At 39.4% G+C, this 15,225-nt stretch overlaps 1 protein-coding gene across 1 annotated transcript in view; it reads right to left on the reverse strand.

The window, feature by feature from the left end:
* Positions 1-15,225, reverse strand: part of KCNH8 (potassium voltage-gated channel subfamily H member 8) — a 337,488-nt gene that overhangs the window by 23,802 nt on the left and 298,461 nt on the right. Inside the window, exons 12-14 of the mRNA XM_046641053.1 lie at positions 9,831-9,869; positions 5,116-5,474; positions 2,646-2,752 (exon numbers count right to left, since the gene is read on the reverse strand). Of these exons, the coding sequence (XP_046497009.1) occupies positions 2,646-2,752; positions 5,116-5,474; positions 9,831-9,869 (505 nt within the window). The remainder of the gene's footprint in view (positions 1-2,645; positions 2,753-5,115; positions 5,475-9,830; positions 9,870-15,225) is intronic.

Raw genomic sequence — 15,225 nt, forward strand, 5'->3', positions numbered from 1 at the left:
ACTTGTACTGAGTATTCAGGCAATTGGAATAAGGAAGGAAGCCCAAGCTACTACCTTTCACCCTTCCTGAGGTCTGTGCTCTATAAGGTCTATCTCCCTGAGATTGGACAAGCTTCTCCTGCTCCTCTGGATGGTGCCTGATATGCTCTTTGGAACCAGGCACACATCATGGTGGTGACCTGACCACACTGATTTGAAGGCAAATCTCCCTTCTCTAAACACAAGCAGCATGTTCCAAGATAGTGCGTTTTCTCTTCTTTGACCATTCTTTAAAAATATATCAGAGCCAGTACCCAAGCCATGGAAAAGGAATGTTCTTTTCCTCCTCTCTTTCTTTTCCAAATATTGATTCCTGTGCCATCAGAGCATTTTCCTCCCACCTCTATTTCAGGTGCTAATCTCCACTGCAGGTTTTCTGTCTCCATTTGTGTTGCTCTAAAACGTAATTTCTCCCATTTCCTGGTTCTTTCATCTCCATTTTTTCTCTACCTTACTCTTACAAATACATTTATTTCTGTCAAGGACAAAAGTACAGATGAGTCACTGCTAGCTGGAGTAGACAGGTTTTGCTAGAACTCATTTATATATTCATATATATGTATTATATATATATATATTTCATGATGTGACCGTCCTAATATTCTAATTCTGGTAAATTATGGGTAGAAAACTTGTTTGTGGGATAAAAAAGTCACTCAAAACAATCCTCAGTAGCAAGGTAGTAAGAGCTCAGTTTGAAGAGAGATTTTGCAAAGTTAATGCATTCATACAACAAATGATTAGAGATCCTATACAATAGGCTAAGCCTCCTTTAGAGGAGACAGTGATGAATAAAGAAAATATGATGGACACTCATAGAGCATAGAGTCTAACAGGGAAAAGAGAAATTTAAAAAGTAATTATGCAATAGGTTTGGATTTCATACCAAGGACAATAGGAAGCCATCAGGGTTTTAAGCATAAGAGTAGAGTAAGAAGAATAAATGTGTATTTTTAATAAAGTTCACTCTGTATGGAGAACAGTGTGAGACCAGAGAAGAGACTTTGGTAGGAATGCAGACAAAAGATGGATGTGGCAAGGAATAGGCTGGTGGTAGTGAGGATAGAAGGTCTTAGACAGAACTGAGATATTTAGGAGGTAGAGTCAAGAGAATTTGTTGCTTGAATGGATGAGTATAGGGATAGATGTTGGGAAAAAGGAGAAGAGGAAGCTAAGAGGATGGTGAGACCAGAAATAGGTAGACGGACATGGTGCGGTTCTATGGGTCTCCAGGTCCAGGTGAGCCAACAAAGGAAATTTCCAATTGGGACCCATCACCAACTTTCATAGCAAATACTCACACCAGCTTGACTATAACTATGATTTGTGTTCCTTACCCCAAGCAGAGTAATATTAGCACATGTAAGTTAATTGAATGAATGAATTAGGACTGCAGACTACCTGCACTCCTTCTCTTTCTGCCTTCCCTCCCACTGTGTCCCCATCAAGGAGTCTTCCATTCCCCCAGAAGATGACGAGTGCTAGGACGAAAGATGGAATATTGGTATTCCAAATGGAGACACACTTCCAGAACTGTACCTTCAAAGTCTTTCTTGGGCTTGACTTTGTCTATGAAGAGATTCTGACAAGCGTGTCAGATCTCAGAGCTGGGTGTAAAGAGGAGATAGTTGGCAGGGGATTGCTGGCCTTGCTTCTGGTAGTTTGCTGGTAATTGTTTTGTATTTCCTATGCCTATTTAACACTTGTTCATTATTCTTTCTTTATAAGCTACAGATGTCTCTTCTTTAGAATTTATTTCTGCCCTTCATCATGTTGACAGATTCCTTTTTTTTTTGTTTTAAAGATTTTATTTTTTCCTTTTTCTCCCCAAAGCGCCCCCGGTACATAGTTGTATATTCTTCGTTGTGGGTCCTTCTAGTTGTGGCATGTGGGACGCTGCCTCAGTGTGGTTTGATGAGCAGTGCCATGTCCGCGCCCAGGATTCGAACCGACGAAACACTGGGCCGCCTGCAGCGGAGCGCGTGAACTTAACCACTCGGCCACAGGGCCAGCCCCCAGATTTCTTTTTATGGGCAATGAAATCAAGAATGAAAGGCAGAGAGAGGAGCGTGGGCTGAGTCTGGGGGTGCTTTTACATTAATTCACCAGCTAAAGGGTAGTGCTTCATATAGTTCTCCATCGCGTCCAACATTATTACACTCTTCTGAAGTTGTTCATCCTCTGACAAAATGAACATACATAATCTCTTGCCAAATAACTTGGTTAAATATAACCGATGTTCCTACAGTGCACAACCGACACAGCATTTCCTCTGAGTAATGTTGGTTTTGTGGATTAGTCTGCACTTACAATAGGAAAACATTATTACTCTCTGATGAGCAGCAGAAGTTTGAGTGTCCTGACACACCGTTTACCTGGGCTGGTAAGTGGCAGGGCATCCAGCCTGGATGGAGGAACAATTACAAATGAGATCTTAATAGCCTGGACATGGCACTGACTCAAGTCCAATTATTCCATAGTGTTGGTAAAGTTCTATCGCATGGAGAATGTTCCAAGAACGGGAAGGCAAAAAAAGTGCCTATGCCAAACATTACAAGTTTAAAAGAAATCTCGCCTCTTGAGAGGAGACTAAATATAGAGCTTACCTCCGAGAGGAGGAGAAATTCTGGCCTCCGGCCTGATTCGTTCAGAGCCGAAGTCAAAAGTCTGACTTTCTTCACTACTGTTTCCGTCTTCAATTCCGTCAACAATCCTGTTTAAAATAAAGGAAATTGGTGACTTGTACATTTATATTTATGAGTTCCAGTATTTCTAAAAGCCTTAAAAAACTGTGTTAAATTTCTGAAATTCTAGACACTCTAGAGCTATGCTATCCAATATGGTAGCCACCAACCTTGTACAGCTATTGAGCACCTGAAATGTGGCTAGTGCATATTGAGATGTGCTGGAAGTATGAAATGCACACTGGATTTTGAAGCGTTCAATAAAAAAAAAAGAAATTATTTCACTAGTAATTTTTATATTTACATTTGAAATGATAATATTTGGGGCAAATTGAGTTAAAATATATTATTAAAATTAATTTCACTTTTTTTTTTTACTTTTTAAAAATGTGACTACTAGAAAATTTTAAATTACATATGTGACTCACAATTTTAGCTCACGTTAGATTTCTATTGGACAGGAATGCTATAGAATTTAGAATCATATATTCTCAGACTCAAAACCTTAAGAGACAGAAGTTCTCTTATCTAAATTTGTATTAAATCACTGCTCTACCCAGATTGAAAAATTTTACCCTAATGATTACAGCGTCACAGAAAATAACTCTGGTGCCTTTCACTGTGGACTTGGACAAAACTGAAGTGACAGTTGAAGAATCATATTTAAATTGCTGTTAGGACTTTAGCTAGTCTTCTTTCCTCGGTAAATAATATGTAACTCACTTATTATTAAAAAAAATATAAGTCTATTGTGGAAAATGTAGACATAAACATATCAAAAATCAGAAAATAGAAATCTCCTGTAAGCCACCACTACTGTTAACATTTCTCTCTCTCTCTCTTTTTTCTATGTATATAAAAAACTGTGTTCTTTTTATAAGTATAGGATCAATTGTACATAAATCTTTTTTTCCATCTCTGATACATTTTCCCTCTATTTACAATTTATTATTTTTAATTTTATCAAAAATTTAGGAAGGAGAAGAGTTAAGCAATGTTTTCAAATTACCACTTCCAACTGAATTCCTAACATTTGAATGTCCACCTACTTTTCACTAAGCCTGTTTTGCTTATTTTTTCTTAATATTCTCTCTGAATGGATAAATTGTGTTCTTCAAATGAATAATCAAATATATTGTATATCACAAGGATCACTTGCCTTACAAGTAGAAAAACAGAATTTGGATCCAGATTTCAGAACTTCATCTATGAGATTTTGGACAAAATACTTAACCTTCAAGTTTCACTTCTTAGATCTTTATAGTAAAGATAAAATGAACTACTTTATAGAATTTCTGAGAGGACTAAATGCAATAGTGAATGTAAAATTACCTAACAGAGTACATGGAACGTAGGAAACATTCAATATGTTTTTTTCTTGCTTCTATTTATTATTCCTCATCTGTCGGTTGTCCTATTATGGTGGCTGCATGTTGCTGTGATGGTGAAAGCTATGTCACCGGTGTTTCAAATACAGCAGGGTCATCCACGGGGGACAGGTTTCAGTGGAACTTCCAGATTAAGACAGACTAGGAAGAAGGACCTGGTCACCCACTTCTGACAAAACTGGCCATGGAAACCTTATGAACAACAGTGGAGCATTGTCTGATATAGCACCAGAAGGTGAGAGGATGGTGCAAAAACACTGGGCAGGGTTCCGCTCTCTCGTACCCAGGGTCGCTAGGAGTCAGAATCGACTGGACAGTACTAATAGCAAAAAGTTATTACACAGCTGCATTGTGATTTTTACAATTGCTTAGTGCACCATCCTGTTCCCTTCATATTTTCTGAGTCAGGATTTTTCACCCTCTCTATCACTTTTAGTAGATCCTAAAGTAAATTTTTTTTTAGATTAAAAATAGAGCCACGGCATGTTACCTACTGAAGAGGTCAGAACTAAAACTAAGCTTCAGTCATCCACAATAATGAAGCAACTAGCATGAAAAATGAAAATCAGCACTTCATTCCCTCCTTAATTTCAGCTCATTGCTTCATAAAACTTTGGGTAAGGTGAGATATGAGGGGATAACGTCAATGGGCTTTGTTCCATCTCTTTTATTTTCATTATAAATTTATAAATGATAAAATTACAATGTAGAAATATACATTTATAATATTAAGTAGAGCTAAATGGATGAAGGGAGTAGAAAAGGAATTCTGAATATTTAATGGACTGTTTTGAGAATACGACTAAAACTATTTATTCTCCTGCTGCGCACACCTCCACATAGAGGCAGAAATTGCACACAAAATTCAGGAAAGCTGAAGATCCCAGGCTAGGAAGCTGTGCAGTCGAAAGGCCCAGAAGGCTGAATAATTTACTAGCCAGTTTCTTGTCTGAATAAAAGGCAGCCATTTTCACCTGGGAAAGAATTATATGATGTGCTCTTACCTTGGACTGAGGTCTGGGGGTCCAGCACTATTCAAAGTCGAAAGCTGCAGTTTCAAGTTCTTCTCTTTCCTTTTACCCTGGTTAGGGGGGTCAGTTTCCTGTTTGGTTTTTGGAGAATTTGAACTGGAGACTCTGATAGGTGAGTGAAACGGCACTGTTCCTGAAGCCAGCTGCTTCAGGCTTAAGCCTAGATAGCTTTTATTGCTTCCAACCTTCTTGTTGCGTGAAGAGGAGGATCCCCTGGTGTAGATGGGAGAGAGGGAGGCTGTCTCCTCTTCCTCCCCCTCCTCCTCCTCTTCCTCATCTTCCACAATGGATGGGAGTCTCTTGTTGATGCTGCCATTTCCCTTGGGCTCTGACTAAATCAGTGGATAACATAGATTAGTGCAGATTGCAAAGACTTCTTGAGAGGTATAACACTTACGCTGGAGGTCCCATCTGAACAAAGTAAAAGTCTTAGCGACTTTCTTCTCATTAAAACCAAAGACTTGTGGATTTTGCTATTATTTATTAGGGTTTTAAAAGTCTCCCCATTTCTGATCTTCCCCAGGCTTACCTGCTCTGCTTTCCCGAGGTTATCCCATCAACCTTCTCTTGGCCTTTTAAACTCTGCATGAAAGGTGCATTTTACAAGGTTTTCTTCTAGATTTTAATCAGCCTGCCACTTGTAATAGTATATGATGGCATACTCTTAGGAATAAAGACATTATCAATTTTACTGGAAGATCTTGGGCCTTGTTATTTTAAAGTTATAGGGTTTTCAGTGGACCTTTATGTGGAGATCAACCAGTAAAATTATATTATCCTTGAGAGTAAAAATCTTTCCTATTTTGGATCACAGAGATGGAAGAAGATCAGAAGTGTCCTCAGTTACTCTGTTTCCTGTTCTCCTTATTCTTGTGAGTTAGTTGGCAGGAAATGGAGCAAACGATTTGATCTGCTCCCCTTGAAGAGCCTTGGGAAAGGAAGGAGAAAGTCTTGCCAAACCCCATCCTTGGACTCTTGGCTGAAGTCATTCAACCTTATAGGCTAAGAAGAAGCAAGCAAGAGGACGGGCAAGGACAACAGAGGTAATGATGGAGAGGTGGGCCGAGAGAACACCAAACAGCTAAGCTAGTGGCCCTCAGCAGAGTCACTATACGAATACGTGTTTTTTGCTCTGCCCCAGGCATGGCTTCCCTGCTCCAAAAGGTCGATTCATTTTTCTGTCCCTCAGTTTCTTTTGAGGATATAATCAATTATACCTGCTCATCATAATTTCTAAGAAAAATAAGACAACAAACTGAAAAGATCTAAGAGTACTATTTAAATCTCATGATCTGTTGTGGTTATTACCTCATCTTAATAAACAGTTGGTTCTTTAGTATATGTGGATTTTACTATAACAGTTACAATGATAGATATAAAAAATGTACTTGAACTTGTGGTGGCTCATTCAGTTTAGTCTATAGCTGCGAAGTGAAATGGTTGGGTTACTCATGAAGTTATTTGTATTTTAATCTTTTTTTTTTTTTTTAAGATTGGCACCTGGGGTAACAACTGTTGTCAATCTTTTTTTTTTTTCTGCTTTATCTCCCCAACCCCCCCTGTACACAGCTGTATATCTTAGTTGTATGTCCTTTTAGTTGTAGGATGTGGGCGCCGTCTCAACATGGCCTGACAAGCGGTGCCATGTCTGCGCCCAGGATCCGAACCCTGGGCCGCCGCAGCGGAGTGCGCAAACTTAACCACTCGGCCACGGAGCCGGCCCTGTATTTTAATCTTAATGGCTCAAAATTTCTTGAGGCAATGGCATTATGAGACTTTCCAACTAGATATGATTCTTTTAATTAATGGTGATGCCATTAGTCTTTATTGGGATAGTCATGGTCTTGCTTTTATTTGTTGTTTGTTTTACACAACATTTTACAATGCTATGCTTTTAACAAAAGTTAGACCTACGAGAAATTTCAGGGAAACTTTTGTATACCAGTATCGTAGAATGGAAAAGTTAGCTCACTCAGTAAAGACGCAACAGGGCAAACTTATCAAAGCAATGAAAAACAATGAGTACATTCTCGAATTGGACTTGTGTTTACATTTGCATTGGCAGTTTAATCATTCCTTTGTTTCAAGGAGCTTCCATTGGCCCTGACAGAATCCTCCAACTAATAACCTATGGTGTTTGTATCTCTACGAGTTTGTTTAAATTTCGTATTTCCATTTTGTCATGGAGACTTGGTACCTTAGACAAGTTGCTTAGATACTGACTCTTGTGATCAAGACAGCCAATATTACTTAAGCCAAGAATAAGTTACCCCTCCTACCATCATTACAGACAGGACTCAAATTTATTTCATTATTAAACACCCAGCCCCACATGCAGCTTCTAGGCAGGAGTATCAGTTGCTTTCCTCAGGCCAGCTATACAGAAACACCTACTTCCCTTGTGTAGCTGGATTCACCTGCGTATACACTGCTGTAAAGTTCAACCACACATCTCTTCCTTCTCTTCTATCTGCCCCTTCATCCTCTCTTGACAAATGCTTCCATGAGGGCAATGAGGTTTTTATAACCATAGTGAAAGAAATCTCTAATTTAGCTCAAGACAATTTGCTGGGATAGTCATGTCAAACTCATAAATGCTCAGATTCAATCAAACCCCTCTTGACTAAAGGGGAAGCAGAACAAAATCTAGTAGTTGAATGCATGGATTTTTGGTCACACAGTCCCAGAAGTCCTGTGATTTACTACTTATAGCCTTGGTGAAGTAATACAACTGTTTAAACCTTGGTTTCCTCAGCAGAAAATTCGGAATAGTGTGAGGAAAAAATTAAACACTAGATAATGGAAGTACAGCAGCCAAAAGCACAGAAAATGCTTAATAACTGCTTCCCCTTGTGATGATGATCATGAACAAAATGGAAACATTTACATGAGGGCAGGTGCTACAGAGAACACTGGTTATGTAGTTTCACATAATCTCCCCTTCTCTCTTAGTTAAGCGAACTCTTAGCAACGACACACCCCGCTCAAAGATCACCTTTTTCAGCTTCTCTTGTTTCTTGGTTTGTCTCATGAGGCTGTTCTGGGATGATGGCATGTAAGTAGACATGTTATAAGGAACTTGTAGGAAGGCTCCTAAAAGAGGGGAGCCTCTATCTCACTCTTTCACATGTCTTTGATTTCTAGTCTGGAATATGGATGAAATGGATGGATCTCCAGCAGTCATCTTAGAGAAGAAGGAGATTTTGAAGAAAGAAGCCATATGTTGAAGATGATGAAGCAGAAAGAAGAAAGCTTGCGACCCTATTGACACACTGTTATATTGCCCACTTCTGGACTTCTCCATGAGAGAGAAATGAACATCAATTGTCTGAAAACTCCGGTTATTCTGGTAGTTCTAATATTTCAAATGAACCTCAGCCTAAATTACACATAAGATTTTTTTTTTAAGTTAAGGATAGGATATTCTTGGGAGGGATGTTCATTTTCAGCGCACAATAAATTGCTGAGGAATTCAAACTGGAAAATCTGAAAGAAGGCTAAATTTCTCTTCATGGGAAAGAGAACATAGGAAAGGTCTGGGGAAAAGGGGTACAATAGTGAGGGAAGGCTGCCTGTTGAGAAGAGTTGAAACATAATGACCACTTTGCTAGTTCCTGAGGAGGGATTTTGTAGAGATGAGAGAGAGAAGACAACCAGCGTCAGAGAGAAACTTAGTTGAAAGCACTGAGATGTTTTAAGAGCTCTTAAGAAGTTTCTCAATGGTATTAAAAGTAAACCCTGGGGCCGGCCGGTGGCACAGCGGTAAAGTTCACATGTTCCATTTCAGTGGCCCGTGGTTCACCAGTTCAGATCCTGGGTGTGGACATGGCACCACTTGGCAAGCCATGCTGTGGTAAGCGTCCCACATATAAAGTAGAGGAAGATGGGCACGGATGTTAGCTCAGGGCCAGTCTTCCTCAACAAAAAGAGGAGGATTGGCAGCACGTGTTAGCTCAGGGCTAATCTTCCTCAAAAAAAAAGAAAAAAAAAAGGTTTGCTCCGTCCATTACCGTCTTCAGTAAATTATCAATGTCTTCATAATGTCATATGTAACTTGATTTATTTGTGTGCCTCTGTATGCATGTGTGTGTGTGTGTGTGTATGTGTGTGTGAAAGTTGGGTTCTGCCTCAAGAATAGTACAGAGCAAGAAAAGGAGCTGTTTATAGGATTCCTGTCACAGGATTATTGGTAATAAAAATCTAGATAATAAATAAACAAATCACTGTTTCTTTGGGAAAGTTTTCTGTGAAATTGGAAGCTACTTAAATATTTGGACTGTCTTAAGAGCTCAAGTGAAACTACTTCCAGAATATCTCTAAACCATGTTTTTTACATTAAGGATAATCATGTTGTACCATCCATTGGATATTTACAAGAAAACTATTTGACTGCTGATTTCAAACACAATGAAAGGACTTCTAAAATCAATACCTCAAGACTTTGCTACTTTTGGCAGGTTTTGGTGACAAACTACTTCTCAGCACTAACAATAAAACCTTTAAATAGATATATGAGCTTCAATTCTTCTCTATTGCCAAACTCAAGAAAGTCTGTCACCACATGGCTCGTTGGGAAGTGTATTAGGGAAAGTCAAAAGCAAATACATAAAACTCTCAAGGGAGAGACACATTTAATGGAAGTCCTACAGATTTTAGATAAACATTTCACTCTTTGACAAAAGCCATACCTGTGAGATGGTAGATTTGTTCGACAATCTTGATATCACCTGAAAGAACAAACAAACAAGCGGAAGTTGTAACAATCATTTAAACCTTCCCGGATGGTTTGAGACTGGGTGCAAGGTGGGAGGCAGGGGAAAGAGATGGAAGTTCAGAGGATGGGGGACAACCGATCCACCTGTGTAGACCAGAGAACATAGTTCCTGAAAGATGCTGAAAACACCTCCCACACCCCACCCTCCAGGAGCTCTACTGCCCAGTGTGTGTGATAAGAAAAGAGAGCAGCAAACTAAACGTCTAGGACAGGACATCGCATCTAGGAAATAATGATCAAAATAGGGGGCTTATTGGCTATATTTTCCATCTTATTGCTTCATTCACTCTCCTTTTGTTTCTTATTCCCTTACTCTCTAAACTGCCCTTTTGCTAAGTTCTCTCTTCTATGATTTTTTCTCTCTGGCTCTGTGAAAACAGAAACCCATGGAATCTTTTTTCGTTTAATCTCATTTCTTTCTACTTATCCACCTCCCCTTCTTACTTGAATACGGGCAGAGATGATGGGTCCTTTTCTGTCCCATTTGTTTTACTCACTAAGATGTTCCTTGTGGACTAGGATTAAGTTCATGGGGGATCCTAATCCCCTATTTAATTGAAAGTAAGATCCCATTGATTATAAAGAAGAAAAAAATCCTCCCAATCAAATTGTGACATGCTATCCATTGGGAGACAGATCCTAATTTCAGAGACGCTAAAATGTGAAAAAACAAATGTGTAATGGAGAATCACTTAAACTTGGCTCTCAGGACACATCTTGTATAAAATCAAACTGCGGTACTGTGGAGAAGTGCATTAAAAAACATGCACCTTCCATGATGTGCAAAGCTCTGGAAATTCTGCCATACCCTGGAAACATGCTTCAGGTCTCATCTGCATTGTTTTTTGCTCAAATACACTTCTTTCATTTTCAAGTGGCAAATAGATACTATAAATTAACATAATTTTATTCACACACACACACAAACCTTGCACTTGAAAATGATCTGCCTAGCAAGAGAGACATATTTGGTAATTCTGTCACCCTCCCACTGATTTTTTTTTTTTCCTAGATGGTTAGGGAAATAGATGTTATTATTTATACAAATGCTGGTATCATTATCGCTCTGCAAATATATGTTTCATCAATGTTTAATTTTATCAAAGCAGTCAACCCATTCTGCATCTGCTTAGTTGCCTAAATATGCATTAATCAGAAGCATTGTAGACATAAGTTTTGTAATAATTCCCTAAATGATGACAAATAAAACAGCTGAATAATTAAAAATGTGAAAAATAAAACAAAATTACAGTGTTGTAGCTACTATGGTAGACACAAAAATGTGTTTTACAAACTTTCTGTTGCAGCTTGGATCAAAGAACATCCCAGTAGAATTCAGAAAGCCTGAAGAGCTCCAGGTCAGAGATGGCCTCTGACGGGGAGGTGGGGTGGGGGAGAAAGGCCCTGGCCTTAGGGTCTTCTGATTTGGGTTTGACTGCCAGCTCCCTAGTTTACTACTAGTATGAGTTCTGTCAAGTTGCTGAATCCCAAGGCTGTTTTTCTAAATCAGTGCTTCTCAAACTTATCTGTGTACACAGATCACCTGAGGATCTCACTAAAATGCACATTCTGATTCAGAAAGTCTCGGTAGGGCTTGAGACTCTGCATTTCTAATGAGCTCCCAGATAATACTCATGTTGCCGGCCCACAGGGCACACTTTGAGTAGCAAGATCTCCTAACCAATGTCACTGTTATTATCATCCTACCACTTATCAATCCGTTAAGTATTCACTATGTGATCAGCACCCTGACAAATGCTCCCCAGCCACATCCTTTAATTTTCATAGCAATCCTATGCCATAAGTATACATCATATAGCCAACACTACTGTGATAAGCTCTCTGAATAAAACATTTCATTTACATATAGTATTAATTACATGTATTTAAAAAGAGTGCCAGGACATGTTCATTCTGTTGGCTAACACTTCATGCTGATCTAGATTCTGCCAAGGGCAGAGAATATTAGTTTAAGGGAAACTCAGTCTTTTAAAGCTAGAAGTGACCCTAAAGAGTGTTTGCTACAATGGTTTACATGCCTGGCAAATAACAGAATGCTTTGAAGAGCATTCCTAAAACAAATCAGATTCCAGAGGACCAACCCCAGCCAGTCTCTTTCAGTTGGTGGTGGGTGGGGCCCAGGACTCCAGGTCAGGTTTGAAACCACTGAGTTAGTCCAACTCTGCAACTAGAAATGTGGAAACTGTGGCCCAAGAAGATGAGATGACTTGCCCAATTAGTTGCACAACCTCTGCCAGAGGCCCTGCATCCTGACTTTCCATGTACCCTACACAGAATCATAAATTTTCTCGGGTACCTCCTCCCTGTAACTTGGGCTGTAAGACTAAATGCCTGATACATTGTGGAATTTAATCTGGCACACAGTTTGATGATTGCCATGAAGCAGACCCAAAAATCTCACGATACTAAGTTGCTGTGGGGGCCTGGAATTGGCCACCCCAAGATATGTCTCTTTGGCATGAGGATTATTTTGGGCTGGTTACCTTTAAAAACTGCAGACATGAGAGAAACTCTGAAAAGTAGAATTTACTTACCCTTTGTTAGGAGACATTTACATTTGTAAAGGAAATCTCCATCTGTAAAAGTGTCTCCCTCTCTGTACCAGGAAGAAGGGGAGATGACTTTATCTCTAGAAACTCTTATCGACAGGGAAGGCAAGGACTCAAGTCTGCATAATAACCTTACTTTTGTTTATGTGTTCTTCTGATAATCTCCCATAACTGACTGCCCCCATCCCCCAACACCCTCCTTTGTCCTTAGCTGAGGATGGTATTTAAGGTGAGAGCTTTCATTATTTTGGCGAGTTACTGAGTTTTTCTGGGTCTCTCCCATGTATTCATGTTATAAAGCTTTGTTTGGTTTTCTCCTGTTATTCTGTCTCATGTGAATTTAACTTGATCTCTGGCCAGAAGAACCCACAGCAGGTAGAGGAAATGTGCTCCTCCCCTACATTGCCCAAGCCCCTCTTTAACTTCTCCTGAGTCACAAATTTTTCAGGAAATCTGATGAATTCTAGGCATTCTCTCCCCGGGTGGGGGCGGGGGGGAAGCATAGATATACTTTTAGATAGAAAATGTTTATCGATTCCATTTTCCTTTTCTGTCAATTAGAAGAAAACTCAAAGGTTTTGAAAAGTTTTGAGGAAGGCAGTCTTAGAGATTTTGAGTCTCTCTCACACGAAACTGTGTAAAGAAGTCCTCACAATTCTACTACTGAGCTTGAATTGCAAATGCAAATCAGACATAATCAAATTATAGTAATTTCAGGTGTGAAAAATACCATTGTATTTTTTAATATTCTCTATTTTACTAAATGAAGACATTTCTATAAGAGCGTTCATAGGTTCATACCTGATCTTGGCCACCCAACTCATTTTTTCAAGTTCTTAAATTCCTTAACAGGAAATTTTTCTTTTTTTTTTTTTAAAGATTTTATTTTTGCCTTTTTCTCCCCAAAGCCCCCTGGTACATAGTTGTACATTCTTCATTGTGGGTCCTTCTAGTTGTGGCATATGGGACACTGCCTCAGCATGGTTTGATGAGCAGTGCCATGTCTGCACCCAGGATTTGAACCAACGAAACACTGGGCCACCTGCAGTGGAGTGTGCGAACTCAACCACCTGGCCACGGGGCCAGCCCAGGAAATTTTTCTGCTATTAGGACTTTCATGAATTCTTCTACTTGAGAAAGAAGCTCTCGGATTTCTTTCATCTATTTCCTCCATCCATTAAAATGCCTCTGAATTCTCACAGATGGTACTATGACAATAAGCTTTGGGGCCTCCACCTTCCATGCTAATGCCCTACCTTTAGAAGAAACTTGAGTGGTTTTTCAATGGTGGGGAGGCATTACATAAACTCTCCTTACTCTCAAGTAGTTTTCAAAAGGCTGAACCACCAAGAAGTTGACTACTATGAAGCAGAAAGGAAGCAAATGTGAATGGAACCCACATGGATCTAGGAATCCTACACTGTAACCCAAAGGATCAGTGGCCCAAGGAAGGTAGGGAATCTATTTCCGTTGTTTACTTGGTTCACAGCTCCTGAGTCCGCAAATGTCCCCTCAGTTATGGAATCTCATAAAACACTAAAGTGCTCTGGTAGGAATGTTATCTACAGCTGATTGCTCAACTGGGAAGTGAGCTGTGAATTACAAGCTCTTCTTTCTGACTGATTCATAACATCCTCTGCTTTGTTAATAATGCCACACTGATTAAGGCACAAAGCAGATTGAAGGAACACATGTCCCCATTCAGAAAAAGGGATTATCACATATTTTATCTTGTTCACTGGACAGCAACATCACCAGTATTGGGCTGTTTGGGACAAACAGAATATGAATGAAGGATACTCATAAATAACCCCATAACTCACATGATTAAAATGTCCACTCTTACAAAACCATAAATAGTTGTCATATAATATAGGCAAGTAGCATATCAATAGGTCTCATTTTCATTTCTAATTTGCTTCCTTCTCATGTAGACTCAAGTGCAGGTGCCAATAATTAGTGAGTGACACCAGTGGCAGGTGGCAGATGGGAGGAGCCATGGCAACCTCTGGAGGAAGGATAGGCTTTGGATAAGGGAGCACTCATTTTCAACTAAACAAGGCTGAGAGTTCACCACCATCTAATCCAAAGGAGAGATTTTTGAGGCTGGTCTGAAACCCTACATGTGTAATACAGTTTCTATTGTTTCTTTTGTTTGTTTTATAACTTAGAAACAGAAATGAGATTTTAGTGAAAAAAGGATGATTCCGACATTTCCCAATTTCACCCTGAGCCTTGAGGTCAAGACAAACTATTAGGGCTTAGAAAAGAATTCTCTTCCCTTAGATAAATACTATTCCTTCTGATGCAGAAAATACAAGTCAAGTAATCGAGTCCTCAATTTAGTGTGTGCTGACTGCTAGAGCTGGAGAATCAGCTACTGGACCTATAGTGTAGGAAGCACCACAAAAACTCTTCAGCGGTGTATATTATGATAAAAGGTCTGTGTGCCGGTGGATGATACTAGATTTAGAAGGTAGTGTAGCACTGTGGTTAAGAGTTTGGATTTTCCTAGTCCTGTCACTTATTAGCTGTATGACTTTGGGAAGCATATTAATTGGGATAGGATAGGTAATGCTGAGGTAACAAATAATGTGCTAAATTTCAATTGCTTAACACAAAAGAACTTTATTTCTCATTCATGTACAGTTTGATGTGTGTCTAGCAGTCCTCCCCTAAGTGGTAAACTCAGGGACACAGGCTTCTTCTATTTTGTGGTTCTGCCATCATGTGGTCTCA

The sequence above is a fragment of the Equus quagga genome, chromosome 1 (genome assembly GCF_021613505.1).
Source record: "Equus quagga isolate Etosha38 chromosome 1, UCLA_HA_Equagga_1.0, whole genome shotgun sequence".
Classification (NCBI taxonomy): Eukaryota; Metazoa; Chordata; class Mammalia; order Perissodactyla; family Equidae; genus Equus; species Equus quagga.